At 38.7% G+C, this 21,072-nt stretch overlaps 1 protein-coding gene across 2 annotated transcripts in view; it reads right to left on the bottom strand.

Annotated features, from left to right (window-relative positions):
* uacab (uveal autoantigen with coiled-coil domains and ankyrin repeats b) overlaps nt 1-21,072 on the bottom strand; it is a 46,385-nt gene that overhangs the window by 6,553 nt on the left and 18,760 nt on the right. The window contains exons 1-14 of one of the 2 annotated variants that reach the window (XM_060859385.1): nt 15,034-15,125; nt 14,327-14,457; nt 10,723-10,811; nt 10,399-10,463; nt 7,859-7,916; nt 7,533-7,603; nt 6,160-6,266; nt 4,665-4,843; nt 3,579-3,616; nt 2,443-2,550; nt 932-964; nt 716-802; nt 567-597; nt 368-417 (exon numbers count right to left, since the gene is read on the bottom strand). In XM_060859385.1, the coding sequence (XP_060715368.1) occupies nt 368-417; nt 567-597; nt 716-802; nt 932-964; nt 2,443-2,550; nt 3,579-3,616; nt 4,665-4,843; nt 6,160-6,266; nt 7,533-7,603; nt 7,859-7,916; nt 10,399-10,463; nt 10,723-10,811; nt 14,327-14,457; nt 15,034-15,069 (1,083 nt within the window). In that variant the 5' untranslated portion in view covers nt 15,070-15,125. Of the gene's footprint in view, nt 1-367; nt 418-566; nt 598-715; nt 803-931; nt 965-2,442; nt 2,551-3,578; nt 3,617-4,664; nt 4,844-6,159; nt 6,267-7,532; nt 7,604-7,858; nt 7,917-10,398; nt 10,464-10,722; nt 10,812-14,326; nt 14,458-15,033; nt 15,126-21,072 lie in introns of those variants that run through there. The other variant, XM_060859384.1, reaches the window with a different exon arrangement.

Genomic DNA, 21,072 nt, shown 5'->3' with positions numbered 1-21,072 from the left:
TTTTTCTTTTTTTTTTTTAAATAAATAAATAAATAATAAAACACGTGGGTTTTGGAAATTTTTTTGCTATACTGTAGGAGAAAACATGTTTACAGTTGCATTTCATCCAATTACTTGGCCAAACTCTTCATTTGTACATGAAGTGTCTTGATTTAAATGCAAAAAATTACATTTCCACCCTGTCCTTCTGTATATAGTACACAGGGGCAAGAAAAGACACAGCGCAGAGTTTCAATCAGAAAACCTTACTGCTGTACGCTGATATAAACCTTTTCTCTTACATCATAAAAACCGCAACCAAAAAAATAGAAAATTATAATAAAGAGATAGCAAACAGAACCACAAATCAGGAAAACAAATACTCTACCTGAGCTGAATCTAGACTTTGACCTTGTCTGACAAGAACAGTTTCTTTCCCTGCATAGAAAAAAGAAAAAAAAAAAAACATCAAGCCTCATTAAGAGAGTAAGATTCATTTAAAAAAAAAAAAAAAAAAAGGAAAGAAATCCAGATATTTCTCAAACTCAACAGGAGGCCTAGGCTTTTAGATCACAAAACTAACTCACCTTTAATCACAGACTGGCCCAAGTAATCTCCCTGCAAAATAAAATCATGCAAATGTATTAATTATAGTCACCATGTTAACATGGACAGAACACAGGCCCCATGATGCTGCATGGTGTTTCATTATTATTTGCCCTGGCTAGATACTCACCAGATGGCTCCGGTGCTGAACCTTCACAGTCTCAGGAGCTGTGGTCTCTTTCTCTCTGGCAGACAGCATGCGCTTCAGATGCTCCCTCTGATTACAGCAACGGGAGAAGAAAGCGAGAGGGAATCGGTCTTTTATGCTTAAGTGTTAAAAACGTGATCTGTCGCCTTCCTTTAAAAAGAATTCCTGTAGAGAACAAACTGACAAAATGTAAATTACCTCTTTGTGAAAGTCCTCCACCACAGACTTCTCCTGTAATGGGGGAAAAATAAAATAATCCATGAACTGTGTTTACAGCAGTGAACATTAGAATACAGTTTAATTCTGATAGATGCATAGTGAGAAGTAAATGTAAGGAATAACACAAGACAGACTGTGGAGTTATTCAAAAATAATTCACAGTGGAATTTATTGTTCATTTATGCATGAACGATGCCGCTGACCTATTAACTGTTTATAGTTACCTTTACTATAATGCCATGCTCGTTCCTGACATTGTTAACGATATACCAGCGAACCTCTGTTCCCTAACCAGCTTCTCTTTTCATGTACAGAAACTTACTGAAATGGTAAATAAACATCTACTAACAGAAAACATCACTGCGTTGATGAGTAAATGTTTTTCTTTTTTAAAACAAGAACAATTATCATCAGGTTTGGATCATATAAAGCACCTGCCAGATTATCCCCTTTGTATAAGCGGTTACTGTGGAAACTACCAATATAAACCTTTACTACAGTCAGAACTGCTGTCAGAAACGTGCAGTTTCATCAAATTGATCCACAACTTGCAACCAATCAGAGTCTAGAATTCAATTGCACTGTAGTATATGTAAAGATAAGGTATATAAGAACAGGTCAATTCTGTTAAAAAGCATGTAGGTTCAGAAATGATAAAAAAAAGGATATTGTAGAAAGTCAAGAGAGTTTAAGTAGGAAAGCCCTAATGTATGTTATTGGAAGATGCAGCTGAAATGCTACCACCATACACGATCAACAGCATGTTCTATTAGTGATGTGCAATTTAATTAGATGCCTCTTTGCGTTGAACGTCGAGAGCCGACTCGTACGTATTCTTCTATGCAGGGTTTTTCCCTTTATAGATAATATTATTCCAAAAGCATCCACTGAAACCTTATTTCAATAATAGAACTTTTCATTAGCATGATGAAAGCATTCATCTTCACTAAGTGCCTTAACCCGATCAGGGTCAATGACATTTCGTGTTTACTTTCCGAATTAAATCAAATAACCTTTTTATTTTTCCCTTTGTCTGTCCCAACAGTGCTTGAGTGTTTGAAAAAGTTGGTCCTCATTGGTGAACGGAGCCAAACAATTTGAGTTCCCATAAATGCATTTGTTATTAATTAAACAATTTATCTTGCACTTTTACTGACATAACAGACCACAGCCTTCTGCTCTTGTTTAACACTAGCTAACAAAAATGAGATTCAATGATTCATAGTTTAAAGTTAACTTGAATAAATTTCAAACTAAGTGAAAGTAATTGCCACTATTAGCAAATGTGTGTTCATTTCCCACTTTGGTAAATTGTTTGCTTCAGTGGGTAAGTGTTATTGGTCTGACCACAGTTTGAGCTGAAAAGGCAGAAAAGTGTTTTTGTGTCTCTGGTGTTTAGGCGTTAATTGCAAAAACTTTAGCGAAACACCTTTAAAAGGTCTGTGTGTGTGTGTGTGTGTGTGTGTGTGTGTGTGTGTGTGTATAGATACCTGACTGAGCTGATGTTGCAGAATATTGACTTTGTCCAGTAGAGCCCTCTGTTCCTGATGATACTTCTTCAGTGTCTCCTGTTGGCTTTCATTCTGCTTCTCAAGATCCTGAAGAAGGCACAAAAAATACAGCCTAGTGGGTAAATATTCCCAGCCAGATACAAGCCAAACAGATGTAAGCAATGAGTTCCATTTACATGAATAATCTGATCCGTTAGATGACGTGTCAGGGGCCGAATCCACAGACAGCTGCGACTGAACTGGGTGGAAATCACTACTGATCACAACCATACATCTACTAAGGCCTAAAAATAAGCCTTGTTGCTTCAGAATCACATCAACACTGATTAGTTATTATAGTCTTAAAACACTGCACTTCTTTTCTCATCCAGCAGGTGACACTAACGTCAAGCTGTAAAAGGAAGCGCAAGTCTACACCGCAGTGCTTATTCCAATATCAGCCTAGCTCCATCACTAAAACCATCAGGCTTTAGATCTAATTTAAGGTTTTATCAAATAAACAAAATATAAATCCCAGTTGAGGCTTTTTATGCCAAATAATAAAAGCAAATAAAAACTAGAACAAATGTGTGAAGGCATACATCTCTTGAAATACGTACACTAAAGGAAATGGAAAACTGACTACATTCTAATGACTACATTCTATTTAGACCTGCTTTCCTCAGTTCTTTCATCTTAAAATTACACACAATTGTTTTGGCCGATGTTTCATTCTGAATATCCGAGTTTTGAATCCCAAGTCCACCAAGCTGCCACTGCTGGGCCCCAGACCAAGGTCCTTAACTCTCAATTGCTCAGGTGTATAAAATAAGATCAAAACGTAAGTCGCTCTGATAAGAGCATCGTCTGTGAATGAAATGAAATAAACGTTGACGTGAAGCTACACAATGGTCGCTTTACGAATCGACAGGCGAAATATTTGACTTGTGCTGATTTTCTGAATCGTAATTATTTTCTTCTTCTTGTTGACAAACGCTGTACTGGAAAAGTGTTCTGCTATAATTTACAATTATTATTGAAAAGAATGATTTAATCCCCAAACTCCGAGCTCAGGTGGAGTTTAGTGCTAAATAAAATTTTGTATTACACAGTGTGTTGTGTGACTATTGCAGTACCTGTCTCTTCTTCAGCTCCACTTTGCTGGCTTCTTTGGCTGTAAAAACACATTAAGGAAGTGTTAATATATTAACACCACAGATCAGTCTATACAAAATTCAGAGAAGAGTTTGTATAAAAAGAAATAAAATTAATAAAAAAAATCTGCGATTATCTGCACAATCATCATGTGGACCTTTTCTAATGTAAAAAAAAAACAAAAAAAAACAAACAATCTATCATACGCAAACACACAAAAACCCACACCAAACCATAACAAAGCTGCCCCATGCTGTGAACAGCTGGCTGGTTCTGCTGTACAGATCGCTTTCCTAGACACGTCCCTGCTGTTTCACCACCACTACACCACCACATCACATGCATTTGCTTTCCCTCCTTTTTCCATCTGCAGTCCTCTTTAAAAAACAATCATTTTCCTTACTTCATTCTTCATTTAAACACTTTACACCATTTAAACTTCACATCAACTGAATCACAACCACGTCCATTTTTACACAACTACATCTACATCTTTGCCTTCCTACTTCGGTTCTGCACTGCACCAAGGACAGATTTCTATAGTTTATTTATTTCTTTTTATGAAAAACACTTTGTAAATCAGATTAACGAAAAACCTGAGGTGGCTACATCGCTGACAAGAACATTGTTAGCACACAAAGACAAGGAGGCGTATAAAGCAACACTAAAAGAAAACAGAGCCAAGATTTCCACAGCCACTCCCTTGTGGCTGTAATTGCTACAGAACGAAAGTAAGCTACCAGAAGCAAAATGTGTCTTTCATGTATTTTGGAGGACGTGTAAACTCCGTACACACAGAGCAGAGACGGGAATAAGAGACCCCCTGTCTGGGAGTTGCGAGGCAAACATGCTAACTATAAAGCTACGATTGCACTGTAGAAAAAACAGCATTCTAAAAACATCTTTCCTTGTCTTTCAATCACTTGTATACTAATAAAAGAACGCAAACAGAACATCCTAAAACAGCATCACATCACAGTTCTGAGCTGTTGCTTATCTGAATTGATCAAAAATTCTGGTTATTGTACACTGATGTTATTACTGGCTGCTCAGTGAGGTGATTTTACCTTTCACGTTATCCAGATAGCTCTTGATCAGGTTGATGAGCTCCTGGTTTTTGCTGAGTCGGGCATAGTGATAGCTGTCATGGCCGAAGCTGTCGACGGCAGTGACATCAGCTCCGCTCTTCAACAAAACCTCTACAGCATCTTTACAGGCAAATTCACAGCCCAGGATCAAGGCGGTTCTAGAAGAGCACATTGCATGTGTTTTTAACACGTCAGCATTCTGAACTCAGCATTAACTAGAAGCACTTCAGCTCTGCTCAACACTGTAAGTGGAAACAGGACGACTGTAGTCACTGTGACCTGGTATATTATATTATAAAGGTCAGAATAAACCAGATATTACAACTATTAAAACCACTTCTAGAGTTTTTTGGAAATGGTAAGTCATTTATTGTTTGCACATTGTGTTTATTTTAAGCATCTAGAAAGAAAAATAATCTAACAGTAGTATAAGAGGATTTAAAGCTAGAAATTAGTAAAAAAAATGTCCAGAAATAGCTTAAATAATATAATATTTTGCTTTCAGTGCAGGTCCTGTATAGATTCGGCTACATTTAGGATATTTCCACTTGTCATTTCTCATCCAGTGAGAAAGGGTGTGAAAACTACTTCAGCTAATAATAATAATAATAATAATAATAATAATAATAATAATAATTATTATTATTATTATTATTATTATTATTATTATTATTATTAGCTGAAGTATTTTTCACACCCTTTCTCACTGGAAAATGACAAGTGGAGACAGACAGACAGAAAGAATAGTAATATAATAACTCATAACAAAACAAAATCTTATACTAATATATAGCTAAACGGTGTCACCAACAGTACAATGATTCAACTTTATACTGAAGATAGAGATATAAAGTTTGGCCCAAGCCACTAAGGTGTGTCTCAGATGTGCATGTATATATATATATATATATATATATATATATATATATATATACACATATATATATATATATATATATATATATACACATATACACACATACACACATACACATGTAGAGAGAAGCATTTAGTCCATTGTTAATGACTCCCAAAATTTAGAGAACAGATTTTTTTATAACAATATCTGAGGAAATATTTAATGCCAATGTTTTTGTGGGGGCTTAAGTGGTAAATAAAGAAAATTAAATTGGATCAAGACTAAGACTACTAATACACTTATTTCCTTAATGTCTTAAATTGCTGTGTGACCTGCTTTTTCTGTCTACATTTAAATCGTTCTTTTTCACTGAACGTTTTAAAGAAACTGAAAAAGCTGCAAGGAGAAAAATTGCCATTATGGGAAGTCTGAACTGCACAGAGGCAATTTTACAATCCAGAAGTTAAGCATTCAGGATCAAATTAAGTTCAAATAATCGCTCCATTAAATAATGCAATCACTCAGAAAAAAGGAGAATATGAACAGGAACAGAATGGCTATATAAATGACATGACTAGAGGCCTAAGTGAGAACGTGCTGGTAAAATGCCTTTACTTGTTCTGCTTGTCACGCACTCGGATGTCAGCCCCTCGATCCAGCAGGAGCTGACAGATACGTGGATGACACATCTGAGTGGCCAGAACCAATGGAGTTCTTCCATCCTACAAACAAAATGGTACTGAATGTCATTCCTCACAGTATATTTCAGTGTAACTATCATCTGAATTACAAACAGAGTCTCTTAAAAAAAATCATCACACTGAAGAAACACAGTATTTGCTAAACCTTTTGCTTTAATCAAGAAAAGTGAAAACTGTAATAAAAAGTCAGCACAGATGTGAACGCACTTTGCAGTAAATGAATGAACAGTTACAGTACAAACACATTGGACAAAGAAACAGCTGTAACGCTATACCTGTAGCATAGAAACGGAAACGACAATACATTAAACCCACGTCATAAGCACTCAAACATCATCCTGTACATTTCCCATGGTCAATCCTAGAACTAGTCCTAGACTCTGTGTGCATTCATCTGGACAGATCTTTCAATCATTTTCCAAAAATTGCTCGTCCACAGTAAAACACATGAAAATGCTGACATCCCTATACTGCATATGTGTAAGAGGTTTTTGGTCTGAGTCATATTCTTCAGTTTATTTACATTCAGTCTCTCAGAATTGATGCAAAATTGATGCATGTTTTGATTTGAATGGGTCACATGACTGTCACATGACTAAAGAAATATCATTATATCTGAATATATGCAATTTTATTTCTGACAGAGGTTTCTGACAGAGGGGGAAAAACAACAAGGCTCTCTCAGAGTGGACAGAAGGCTAAAAAGAATCAGTTTCAGATATAAATTTATCCATATTAATGTGGACGCAGGTGCCTGGAGGATTCTATAGCTGATTCTATAACAGTTTTTTATCTTTTAAATTATTTCTGGCTTAGAAATAATAATAAGAAAGAAGGCAAAACTCTATTTGAAACGCTGCATGATAAAAGTTTGACTTATCGAACACTTTGAAGTGAATAATAATAATAATAATAATAATAATAATAATAATAAGACAAACTACACCAGCTATTTCACAAAAACCTTTATTTAAAACCATTAGCTCTTAAGTCTAAATCAGCACTAATTAATATTCTAGACTGTTTTTGTTGAGGTAATAATTCTCTCTTAGGGTTTTGATGATATCCTTTTTCTCGCAAGAGACTAAAAAGCACTTAGTAAAACGTTATTGTGGATAATTGTGGTGTCTGCCATATAAAGCAAATGTAAATACACAAAGACAACAGCAGGAAGCATAATGGTAAGATTTGGGTGTACACATGTGTGTTTTCCTCTCAACAGAGCAAACTATGTAGACTAAAATAGAAAATATTTTTACAAATCTAATGAGTGTATTTGATACTTACAAAGTCACTAGCGTTGACCGAAGCCCCACTGTCACACAACAACTTAACACTGGACGAACAGCCGGCCATGACTGCAGATTGGAAAATATAGAGATGTGATGGACAAATCACAAAACCAATAAGAACTAGAGCTGGCATCATTATATCCTGATTATACCCTGAATCATCTTCCTATCATTGGAATTCATTACAAGATGATCACAAATGAACTGTAGACTCTGTATCCTATGAGAGTCTCTAAGTTCACCACAAGATTGTAAGAGAGAGGCAAAGTTCAGAAAGACAAAAGATCAGTGGGATGAAAGATCACATGCAATTTTCCTCACCAGCATCATGCAGAGCTGTTTTTCCCTGCAGGTCCACATTTCCAGCAGGGCAGTTATGCTGCAACATACAAACCCATATTGATTATACAATCTTCGTACAGCATTTCAACTGACATACGTAGATCTGTGTACGGACAATGCTGCATAAACCTCTTAAAGAGCACAAAGACTGACTTCAGTTAAAAAAAATAAAAAAATAACAATAATAAAAAAAAATAAATAGAAAAAAAATTGAAAAATAATATTGAATATTTTGTGAGGATCATGCGTAAGGTCACTAATTTCTCTCTTATATCTGTCTATCATTACAATTCCAAACACATCTGTAAATTATTTTATTGTAATCTGCACTATTATAATGATTGTTAAAGGGGACTGTTAAACTTGTTTACAAGCTGAAAACAACAGCAAAAAAAAAATCTTGCATTGCTGATCGGACACATTATGACTATTATAAGCACTTATTCATGTTTACAGTGTTATAATTAGTTATTCCAGATGATACAAATTTTATTTGAAGTCTTTGTTTTGCATAACTTTCTTTCCTTTAGGCAGGTTTCAGCATTTGCATACTCACATTAAATGTCATGCAAAGATAACATCATATCTAAAATAACGCTAAGAACGTAGGCATGGAAAAAAAAAACATCAGTGGATTCATTTATGCTCATATTTCCTTTTACTGTCAATCAACATTCTCCTGCTCTCAGGTTTCTGTGGTCTCTGACTAAAGCATGCTGCAGCCAATCAGCAGTTAGCATGTGATGTTCGATAGTTGTAAAGAATTATCCGTGTGTTTCAGAGGTTCAGTTGTGTTTGGTTTTGTTGTTGCACTCTTTACTGTTTAATGTCTTTTGCACTTCTGGGACACATATAAATAAAGCATGCTACAGGGTTGACAGGTAGACTGTTTTCCCATAGAGTTAGGTGTTGAGGTGTAGCGTTAGTTTTCCCATCAGTGTTGGTTGGGTTTGTACGCCTTAGTTTACTGATTAGTTAGAGTAAGAACTGGAAAGTCAAACAGTATATTACACATCTTTGTGTGCTGTGACGAAACTGTTGTGAAATAGAATTAAAATAAGATTTTGCATTATATGAACTTGAATGAAAATTGTTTAAGAAAAGAATTTTTTTTGTTTGTTTTTTAACAGATTCGACTTCTCTTCAGGAGATCATGAGTTCGAATCCCAGTCGATTCTACAGTAATCTGTTGGCAGGAGCCCAAGACAGCAACAGTGTCTGTGTTCTCAGAGTGGGAGGGATGGCATACTCCCTCTCTCCTGGTGAATCATGGGCATCTGTGAACTCATGCAATCATGCAAGGGATAGAGTGCGCTTTCCTCTAAGCCGCCTGGTGACGCAACATGTGCAGCAGTTTAAAAAGATGTGGCTGTCTGAATTCAAGTGTATTGGAGGAAGCATGCGACAGCCTTTAACCTTCCAAACTGTTAGGTGTTGTATGATTCAAGTACTCAGGAAAAGTGTTGTTATGGCACAGGCACTGTTTAGCTGAACATTTAGTCCCAGACCCTGAAGCCTCATTCTCACGCTGTTCCTTTCTCTCTTCTGCCAAATTTAAGCTTGTTTGGACATCCTGACTCACTATAATACTATCCTAATCATTTCCTCACTCTTTCCTTCTCGCTCCAGCAACAGCTTCCCAAAAGGGCAGCGTGGTCACATGATTGAGCTGTTAACTGCACCCTGGGTAGTGTTCCGCTGCTCGAGGTGGACTGAAAGCAGTAGGTCAGGTTACAGTGGCCTCAATCATGATGGCACAGAAATACAGGGGTGGGGGGGTATTGGGTTAGACTAGAGATATACCCTGTCAACACTCGAAACACCTTGGAGTTCATGAGAGCTCTTAGCATACCCATTAGGTAGAAAAGTAGAGCAGGTCACACTGACATCGGGGCGTAATCACTAAGAAATAATACTGAATACTGTTGTGTCATGAAATTAGTCATGGAAATGGTATTACAGTTTGCAAAAGAAAACAAATTCTTTAAGATTTATGCGTAAAATAACATAAAAGCAGTGATTTGGCCATGACAAAAAGTGACAGTTAGTCAATCTTGACTTTTCCACTTTACAGAAACAGTCATTAAATGGTGACAATATGAAATGAAAAAGCTTATTTTTGACTCTTTGCCTTTCTGAACCATCATCAGTTGGACCATCAATTTTTCACAACCGCTGTAGTGTAATTATCAGATGTCAGGATGATAAATTGATGTGCGGTTGTGATGTGACAGGCCTGAGAGGACAGAGCTTTCAGAAGAATTTATCATTAGAAAACTACGTAAAAGGTTCGTTCTCTCAGCTCACATGATGACCTCGATTATGCACTTCAGTCTGTTCTTTATGGTTCGGTTATTTCATAACATATACGTTTTACAGAATTCACTCATGTTTTTAAAGCTGATGGAGTGGTCCTGATAGACATCAGTGCATATCTCCCACTATATCCTCTATATCAAAAGCTTCTTCCACTACACTAACAGTTGGAGTACAGAAGAGATGACAGATGAGACCCATACCTGTAGAAGCTTCTGCACACACAACGAATGTCCATTCCGGGCTGCTAAGTGTAAAGCATTTTTTCCTGTAAAGATAAAATGGAAACTGGTTTAAAAAATAAATAAATAAATAAATAATATAAAAAAGGGACAAGTGATGATCATGCATTTTAAGTATCTCCACATATTTTGCATGTCTAGTTTATTTACATAAGTTTCCAGAGCACATTTCCTTGCATATCATTTGACTGGTAATGTTATGAATAAATCCTATTCACTACCCGGCGAAGTGTTTACTGTAAGGTCTCGTCAATAAGAGCGTCCAAAAAGGGAAGGAATTATTACCTGTGGCATCATTGGCTGTGACATCAACACCATGGAGAAGGATGACACTAAGGCAATCCAAATGTCCTCTGGAGGCAGCAAGATGGAAACTGGAGAGAGAGAGAGAGAGAGAGAGAGAGAGAGAGAGAGAGAGAGAGAGAGAGAGAGACAGAGAGACAGAGAGACAGAGAGAGAGAGAGAGATTTACAGTAATATCTAATTACAGGAAATGGTAGTGAGAGCACATGAGACAGTGCGACAGGAGAAGGTGGAGTGAAGGAGCGATAAAGTAGGCAATGTAACGCTGAAAATTGATGCCAGCTATAACTGGCTACATCAGCATTCACAGAGGATGATGGCAAACTCGATCCTCAACCCTTACCCTCACAGCCGACAGAGTGCATTTTCACCTTCCTTCCCAAATCCATATTATGGATATGAGAAGATCTGAATGCTAACAGGAGAACTGGAGATTATGGAATTGCTGCGAACAGGCAAGTTGTTCCCTGTCCTGACTGACCTGCTAATGGTGATCATTAGTTTTTGTTTATTTCCATATACAGCAAGTGTTTTTTTTTTCCTCTGAGGTATTATATTGCTGGAGGAGAATGTAAGGAAGAACTTCAGCCATTATTACTGCACCTTCTTGGTCGAAATCATGCACCTCTCCTTTAAAGCTAAGCTAGATTTAGACTCACAATTCTATCATAAATGCATGTCACACTATGTACAGCAATGTGAAGGTTGAGAAGTTATGAATGCATCCCAATTATGTCCACAGCAGCTCATTGTTATAGCATACTGTTCATACTCAAGCCTTCACAGCAGTCAACACCATCCTCGGAGCGCTGAGCAGGATCGGGCTGGACACAGAACATATCTGTTCGAGAGCTCAAAAGGTGTGGGAAGTCACACACACTGCCATGTTACTTCTGGAACTGTTATTAAAAGCTGTGTTGAGAAGAACTCTGGGCATGCAACGGCCTTGACCCGCAGGTCTGGGTGCAAAAGCCGCAGATAAGTGTAAGGATTCCAGCCAAGTGCAACACGAAACCCCAGTGACATGCTGTCTGCTCCCTGACTTACGGTTACATCATGTTATTCAGAGGCTATTGTTGTCACATAACGGAGGAGAATGATTTTCTGGGTATTGTTAGAAGTCAGGAGGACCTCACATGGTCAGCTAACGTGATGAGGTTGTTGAACATAATCTGTAATGCGAGGGAATGTCATCATGCCTTAGATATTCTATTGCAAATATACAACTGTTGAAACCACACAGGTCAAAGCACTGAATTACCACAGAAAGACAGCTGCTTGGTGTCCTGACCAAAAAAAACAGTCTGTCTTTAAACATCCAGCTCAATGCCTGCATTCAATTTCTTATATGTATATATGTGTGTACACACACACACACACACATACATACATATATATATATATATATATACATATATATATATATACACACACACACACATACATACATATATATATATATACATACATGTCATGTATAAGACAGACATGTCATTCTAGCTTGGCTCCAGCTCCTTCCATGCCTCTGCTAGACACGTGACATTTTTAGAGACACTGAAATGACGTGTGTATGTGTGTGTGTGAGAGAGTGAGACATGTTGGCACTTGAGAGACCCCCCAAAAGCAAGAACATGACCCTGTGAGCATGCACATTACAGCCCCAGATAGCCATCAGTCAGAACATACTAAACATTAACGTCCATACAGAGAGTAAAACCCAGAGAAACAGAAAGGAATTATGTGCACACCGTTAATGCTACATTTACAGTGTTCAGTGTGTTAAGTTTAAATACAAACAGTGATCTGACTCTACAAGACGACTCACTCATGTTGTTTCTCAATAGAGCAGAAGCCAGAAACTTATTAGCAGTTAATGGGCAGTAAGTAAACCCAAAAGGTCATTTTAGCTAAGGCAACTTTAGCTTTTATTTCTAATAGACAAACATACCTGAGGGTAATATTTATGTTCACCCTGCTTTTGTCTTCATTTTATAGTGACTTTGTTTTTACAAAGTCTTTATTAAAAACTAAACCATTATAGGTTTGCTCTCTAAATCATTAGCCTTAGTTAAATAAAAAAAAAAACCTGCAATGTACAGTGTTGTGATTTTAGTATAATATATACACAAATAAGTATATGGGTAAAACAGCAGGGAAATGATGTACACACAAAAGTCTTCCGTTTCCAGTTGGTTAATCCTGGATTAGCAGCGGTAATCACATTCTCTACAGATGTGAACCTCACCACATATCTCCCTCGCTCTCTCCCTCTCCACTAAGGGCATCAAAACACATTTTTATTAAACAAAAACACTGGACATATAATCTGCTCTAAAATTGTGACCCACAACTGCAGCTGGACTACAGCACACCCTCCCTGTGGTCTCCACAGCCGCTGTGTCCATCATACTCTTACACCAAGCTGAAACAACACAAACGTAAAATCAGTGTGTGGTCATTCTATATATGAGCAGTGGAATCCTTTACATCTAAAAACCCCCAAAACATGTGACCTTGCATGCTCTCACAGCACTTGACCTCCCACCGAACAGGAAGGTCTCCGTGCTCCTCTACAGGGCAAGCTGCTGCTGACGAGCGTGCTTCATATATCAGTTAGTGTTTGTTACCTCCAGCTCTGTTACGCTGCCTCGCCACCCTGGCGACTGAGCCGTGCTGAACACACTTGATTTAGGCCTGAGAAATTCCAGAGCCTTATTACAACTCCAGGCCCCTTCTCTATGCCGGCTCACAAGAAGAATCTCACACAAAGATAGAAATACCCCAGGGGTGGAAACATCTTATGGTCATGATTGCAAAGCAAAACAACGCTGGCATTAAAATAAGCTAAAAGCTGGAACCCTCTATACTAGTATTACTGCCATAGGGAATCAAAGAGAAATAAAAACAGATTAAAGAGCACTTAATCGTAATGAAAAACAGCCCATTAGTCACTACTTACTAAACAGTTTATAAAAGCAACTTTTCAGAAATTTTTCTTCTACATCTAAGATTTGTTTTAGAACCCAAGTCTCTGCTGGTTTGTACTTCGCGTGGTTGCTGTCTACATGTTTCTGGTCCAGTGGCAATGTTCCACAGCAACAATTCTAGACAGATTTGTATCCTCTGGTTGCTTACAGAAAGCCTCAGCCCAGATTAGACACAAACGCAGGCCAGTGAGGATTCTGTAAATACCAGTCATTTCGAATAGATTATAATTACTTCCATATGCGTCCGCATAAACACACAGTACACTCAGTTTGGATTCAGCTCTCTGAACATAACTTTTCAGCAGGATAAGAGTTTATTGGCTTTGCTCTTTCAAGTGAAAGAGCAATGCTTTACATTTATGATTTATAGCAAAGCCAGGAACATGATAGTTTATTAGGATAATGCAATAAGACAGACACAAGGCCAGAGATTCTAATCCTTCCTGAGGTCGTTATTAACCTTTGACACCAGAACGGAACCAATTACTAATAACCATCTGCCTGACTATGTCAAAACGGCTAATGCTGTGTGTGAGTGTGTGTGTGTGAGTGAGAGAGGGGATGTGTGTGTGGGTGTGTGTGGGGGGGGGCACACTTACGCAGAGCGGCCCTCTACGTCTAGTTTGGTGGGGATGATGCCTTTCTTACTGAGGACGGCTGTCACCTTGTCCACCTCTCCTTTTTCTACTGCCTTCATCAGCCTGTCATCATACTTATTCCAGTCGGTGTTCTGCAAAACAGGGAAAAAGTTTTAAGAACATATAATTCATACTTTTAAATAAATCACCTAAAAAAAGACTTCAGTGCATTACAGACTGTCAGAATGCCTCAAACTGTAAGGCGAGTTAAATGATTAGTTAATAGCTGTCAAGAAAGAAGAGAAAATCTGCATGATGAGGAATGGAGCTATACCAGTTCTTTAAATTGAGCTTTTTCGATTTGGAAAGCATTTGCATTTCAAAAGGTGTGAAGACAATTACAAAATTAAAATTGAGCGCAATTACGTCATTAGACAACAATTTAAAACAAGTCGTGAAATCCTGAGGCTCAAAATATCACTTTGAATCAACACTGCATTCTCAAGGAACATTCCAGTATTCGTAACTGCTGTGGAGAAAGACAAGTCACTCTCACTTAGTAGGACGGTCTAAAAACCACACACAAATATGCAAGCATGAGTGCAAACACCCACAATGAAGTTTCCCAGAAAAGTTTCAAATACTATAAGCAAGATTCAAATTACTGATTTATGTCTTAAACATTTTGTTCCAAAAGCAAAACCTTTTTGCATCCATATGATACCTACAAAGTACAGGGAGGTGCATTTAAGCCATCGACTCATGGTGCTGATGATGCTGGTCCTTTATGCAGCTGCTCAGTTAAAAAAAAAAAAAAACACAAATGACCAAAGTTGCCCCACTACTCTGTCAGAGGGAAAATACACTCTACCAGCGAGTGTGTGAGTTTTGTCCCATTTAATCGAGTCCTTTGCTCCAGCAGGCTGCCTGCGCCTCAACGAGACCCAAGATTCCTCTGCCGATTCTGCTCGCTCCTCCCCGAGCCTCAGCCTCTCCCTGTGCTCTCATCACGTCCTCACATACACACAAACACACTGGCACACGCCTGTGCACGGAGCTGCTGCAAAACAGGGGCCAGCCCTGGGACAGCAGCTCCTCCTCTGAGCACAACACACTCTCTTTCTGTCCCGTTCTGTTGTTTTTTCAGGCTAAATTCAGGTTGTCCTGTTGTTCCCTGTAGATGGAGACTCTTCTTCCTGAGTGCTCAGTGTTTCTCTCTGTGCTAAATGACGAGGTCGTGCAGCTCTTGGTGGTAAATATGTGATCTCTTCAGGGTCGAAAATATCCTGGTAAACATTGTGCAGATGGGCCTTCTGACTGGTTACCTTTTTTTGCCCCCCAAACCTTTCTCCAATGACTGATTGGGGAACAGGCACTAAGAATAACCTATCCTGACATGCTCGGCCCATGAGTAACCGCAACGGTGGCGGAGAGTCAAGACGGAGGCCAGCCAAGCAGGAGGAAGCCCAGAGACATGCATACACACACGCAAGCAGCTAGAAATATTAACCTATGACAGATTACAAGATTGGATCTAAACCACTCTATTGGATGTTAGGCTTAAGGCGAGTGGTCTACACCTCTCGCGAACCTTCTCTTCTCATGCTCAGAGTGACGGCAGACCTGCTGATCCAGACGCACAGTAGCAGGATTAGGTGTCAGCCTTTTTACAATCGGCTGTCTGGGAATCTGCAAAGCCCTCTCATCTCCATCTCTCTCTGCACCTTCATGGTAAACACGGCATATAAATTCTATTTCAAACACAAGACGTCATCCTTCAAATTGGGAGACTGTGAAAAACATAGAGGGCCGTGAGAAGGGGGAGAGTCGGGGTGCGTTTAATTTACACACCGCATCAGCGGAAGGGGGGGGTTGTGTTACAGATACCCCCATCTGAGTCGGAGTGGAGCCGACTGAGTGGCAGTAATCTTCAGAAAACATGTGAGAATCCTTTCACATGCTGAACAAGCCATATGAGGTTTTCAGTGGTAAGGGGAGGGAGGGGACAGGGGTTACTTTCTAACCTGCTCTGCAACATAGAGACAAAGGAACAGAAATGGACACATGCATATATCTGCTCACATAAATACACACATGCATGTATGTGCGTGTGTCGGTGTATGTATTTTTGTTTGTTCTTGCTGAAAGGACAATGAATCATGGCTTAGAGGTGTTTACAGCCTATTCACCCAATGGCACTTTAAATGTGTGACAGACAACCGTATTAAACCACTAGACACGAGGGACGATATCCCGGTTGTCGGTGAACAGCAACTTAAGTAAATATTTTCATTTATTTAAGAGTAAGCAGAGCGCACATGCTTTTTTTATTGACACGTAGAAACAAATGGCACTCAAGCATTAAAGCACTTGATCAGGAGGTTACAATAACATTAAAAAAATAAAATAAAAAAAATATAAAAGAACAATACCTAAAGGGACATTCCTTCACACAACAGGCATTCGGTTTTAAAATAGGGACGCACACACACACACACACACACACACACACACACACACACACACACACACAAGCTATTCATTGTCAGTGTGCGGTCTGGTGAAATTAATAGACCCAGTCAACCTTAAAATCATTATTTCACAGTTATGTGTTTGGTAAATTGGACGTGACCCAGATACTCTACGTTCGCTGCGTTAATGCCACAATTAGCACTAAAGAGGAATCACGTAGCCGTTTGCATTTTAGCACTGGTTCTCTCACAAATATGCCAGAATTTACCTGCTATTGTTATCTGTGATCTTATTCCTAGCAATGTTCAATATCACCAAGAGCCCACAGCAAGTTTCCACAGCAACACTCAATTTTATTGAGTTTTGAACACAAAATGCTGTCAAAAGCTTAAACTCCCATGTGCACAAACCTGTTCTTTTGCTGAGTGTGAACATTCTCGCTACTAAGAGCTGCCTGAAGAAGGTTTGCTATTGTAAACAGTGTTGTTTCTTTAGTAACCAGTAGTCTCTTGGAACCTTTTGCCTTGTTTCCAAGCACAGAACAGAAGAGGATGAATACTTGGAAAATGATAAACTACTGGCTACACTATGTGGTCAAAAGTATGTGCACACTACACCTAATGATGGAGATCAGGTGTTTCAGCCACACCAATCGCTAATAGGCGCATAAAAATCAAGCACAACGACACGCAAACTCAACAGTAGCGGTAGATTCGGTTGTACTGAAAAGCCCAGGGGCTTTTATATTGGTGGTGTTATAGGTCAGATCATTAAATTTTGCCCCGTCTGATCTGCCGCAATCTCACACCCACACCCACACCCACACCCACACACCCACACACACACCCACACACACACCCACACACACACCCACACACACACCCACACACACACCCACACACACACCCACACACACACACACACACACACACACACACACCCACACCCACACACCCACGAGGCAGAAATCAAACCCCCAACCCTGGAGGTGAGAGGCAAACATGTTAACTGCTAAAAAAGCAAAAGTAAACAAATTTCAATAAAAAAGGTGAAATTGTCGCTATAGAGTAGCTTTCTGTATATGTATTTAAATGTACATCTCCACAGTCTGTGTTAAATGAGATTATTTACGACACCCGAGACATTGGGTCACACAGGCACTTTCCAGTTGCTTCATTTTTTTTACCTCACTTCAAGAGAGAAAAAACAGATGGCTTTAAAAACCATCAAATCATTTATAAATACGTTAGGACTTCAAGATAATAATGGCTATGTAATGGCCAAATAAGCCTAGGACAGTTTTACAAAATAAACATAAAGCATTTTATTTGCTGTAATGATTATATTCTTAGAGCACAGAAAAAGGATTAATGGATAAGTCATTACACTGAGCATCTAGCAGCACATGGTAGGAGATGCAAACTAAAACCTGAGCGTTTGAACACTTGCAGCTTCTCAGACATGTGAATGATGAAGTAAAAAGAGCCATTTCATTATAAAACCTTCAACCATACAATAAACAGTGGCTATCTCAAGTGTCCTTGATTAATGCAGATCCCTTACTTCCTCTTTTTTGCTCATTTCACAGGTGACTCAGCTCTTCACAGAAGAGCTCATAGAGCAGAGGCGAAGTGTGTGTACATTTAGACAACATGGATGACAAGTAAGGACAAGCTGGGAGTTAGAGAGCATTAGTGAGCATGTACGTCTGGGTTACTGCCAGATAAACATGCACTAACACAAGAGTGAAGGCAGCTGAGAAGACATATATGATCAACAACAGAACCATACAAGATATACACCAATCAGCCATGACATTAAAACCACTGAGAGGCGTAGAGAAGAACATTGATTATCTCGCTTCAATGGCAGCCATCAAAGAGTAGGATCGACCCTTCAATGACGAAGGCCTAACTGCGATGTCTAGATGACTGGGTCACAGCTTCTCTAACACAGCCGTTATTATGGGGTGTTCCCGGTATGCAGTGGTTAGTACCCTTCAAAAAAATGATCCTACGAAGGACAATCGGTGAACCGGTAGCAGGGTCAAAGGCACCCAAGGATCAATGATCCGAGTGAGGAGCAAAGGCTATCCGTCTGTCTGGTCTGATTCCACGTGATGTGTTTATTAGACAGTATTTACATCAATGCCAAGCGTGCAACATTGTGTTACATAGCTAGGGTGTAAATGTGCTCATATTTCTGTTTATATACAAAACCACTCACAAATCTATAAAAAAACAAGAGTACTAACTATTGAGGTTTATCTCAGGTTCAGATCTGACTAAGTGGTTTATAAATACAAGTTACTACTGTATTTCTCTGCAGGCTATGAAAATGCAGTACAGATTACTCAGTGACTGGACTGAAATCATACTACAGTAGTCTCAGAGCAGGACACACACACCATTCTCAAATATTTCATAAGCCATTTTTCTCCCCATTGGATGTCAATTCTGGCCTTATTTTTTAAATAGCTGAAAACTCGGACAATGTGATCAGACATTGAAATTATTTTTATGCCATTACATCATTTTCTGCTCATATACTGAGCATATCAGACGCCCTTATCCAGAGTGACTTACATTTTAGCTCCTTTATTTTTTGATACAACTGAAAAATTGAGGGTTAAGGGCCTTTGTTCGGGGCCCAGCTGTGGCAGCTTGGTGGAATTCTGAGCTCTCTGACTGGTAGCCCAACACCTTAGCCACTACGCTACCACATATCCATTTTCCAAACGTGCTCCAAGACGGGCCTTGGCTGATAAGTCTGACTGGAAGGTGTTGAAATTATTTAGCATGTAGAAGTACCCAGACTGTCTACTTCCCCTTCATTTAGCTACTCTCCCTACTGACATACAATGTTAAGTCAACAGCATTTTTTTAAGAGTCTACAGAGTGTACCCCAAGATCTAAGATCTGTTTTTTCTTTTGGCACAAAGTCCAAAGCCCATAACCTGCCTTGAGGATGTACAGTGACAGCCTTGAATTGCACATCACAATTATGAGATATGGCCTGAGATCATCGCTCTGTAAAACATCACAGCTCTCTGTGCTTCACTAACACACACAAGCATCACAGCAGTTATAAAACAGGTTCAAACAGGAGCCGATTAGCTTGTGTTTATATACCATGGTGTTTGTTTCTCCAGATTCCTCACCTATTGCTTTCCTTCATAACAGGGATGGCTCGCAGCTCAGAAAAACACTGTCAGGGAGTCACTCTAGCACAGGAAATGCTGTGTAATACTACTCACATGGCAATAAGGGTAACAATCATATTAACCAAAGGGAAAAAACATTTTTAACTAAAACTTTTGCTCAAGTCGTAAAGAAGCAGCTTTGATACGATTGTCTCTCATGTCCATCTCATCCTGTCTGGGGAAATCTATTACAGGATTTTCCACATCTAGCTTGATTAGGCAAATCTTTTGAAATACAAAAGGGGGAAAAAAAACAAGAGATAGAAAAGCCATAAAGGAAACTCCTTTACTGTTTGAACTGATAATAAATTAAGCAAAAGGAACAATAAAAATCTGACAGCGGCCACAATACAGAAGCTATGAACTCGTAAGAGTGAATATCATAACAACAACTCCATTACACTGCACTACACTCCTTTCATTCCACACACACACACACACACACACACACACCACCGGTAAGTACTTTGACATTGTAATATTTTACATCAGCTACAAGATGTTGTTAAAATATCGGATTAAATATTTGGAAAAATTTGGATGAAGTCTAAAGTCTGATGATAATCTTCTTGTTGTAATTTACACACCACTGCTTTAAGATAATCAATGATCAATGTGGCCTTTAATACATTATATAAACCTGAACCTTAAAAAGTTCTCTGCTTAGGAAAAAACATCCTAAAACATCCCTGAACTTAACAATGCAAAACAGCTAAATTCTAGCAAATAAAGTTACAAGAGAATGAAATATCCAGGTCACCACTCCAGGCTGAGAGGAGCTACAAAATACATACAGCAACCAGTTTTAAGTCAATGCTTTCCTTGTGAATTACAGGTCATTATATCAAAATCTACATGTTGCACATTATCAGTAACTTGCGGGGGTTTTGATAACGTGTTACACAGCCGTAAAAGATGTCCTACACTGTATACACAGACATTGCAGCCTGCTAGACTTTTATATGGATCCATTTGAAGTCCATCAGTCAAGTCTTCCTGCAGTCAAAAGTACATGAGTACACGACACAGCACGAGTACTACACGACCGTTTATCCAAAAATATAATCTGTGGAAAAAAAAAATGGAAATCTGT

This window comes from Tachysurus vachellii, chromosome 23, assembly GCF_030014155.1.
Source record: "Tachysurus vachellii isolate PV-2020 chromosome 23, HZAU_Pvac_v1, whole genome shotgun sequence".
Lineage (NCBI taxonomy): Eukaryota > Metazoa > Chordata > Actinopteri > Siluriformes > Bagridae > Tachysurus > Tachysurus vachellii.
The sequence above is the reverse complement of the archived record's forward strand: the minus strand, read 5'-3'. Positions and strand labels throughout refer to the sequence as shown.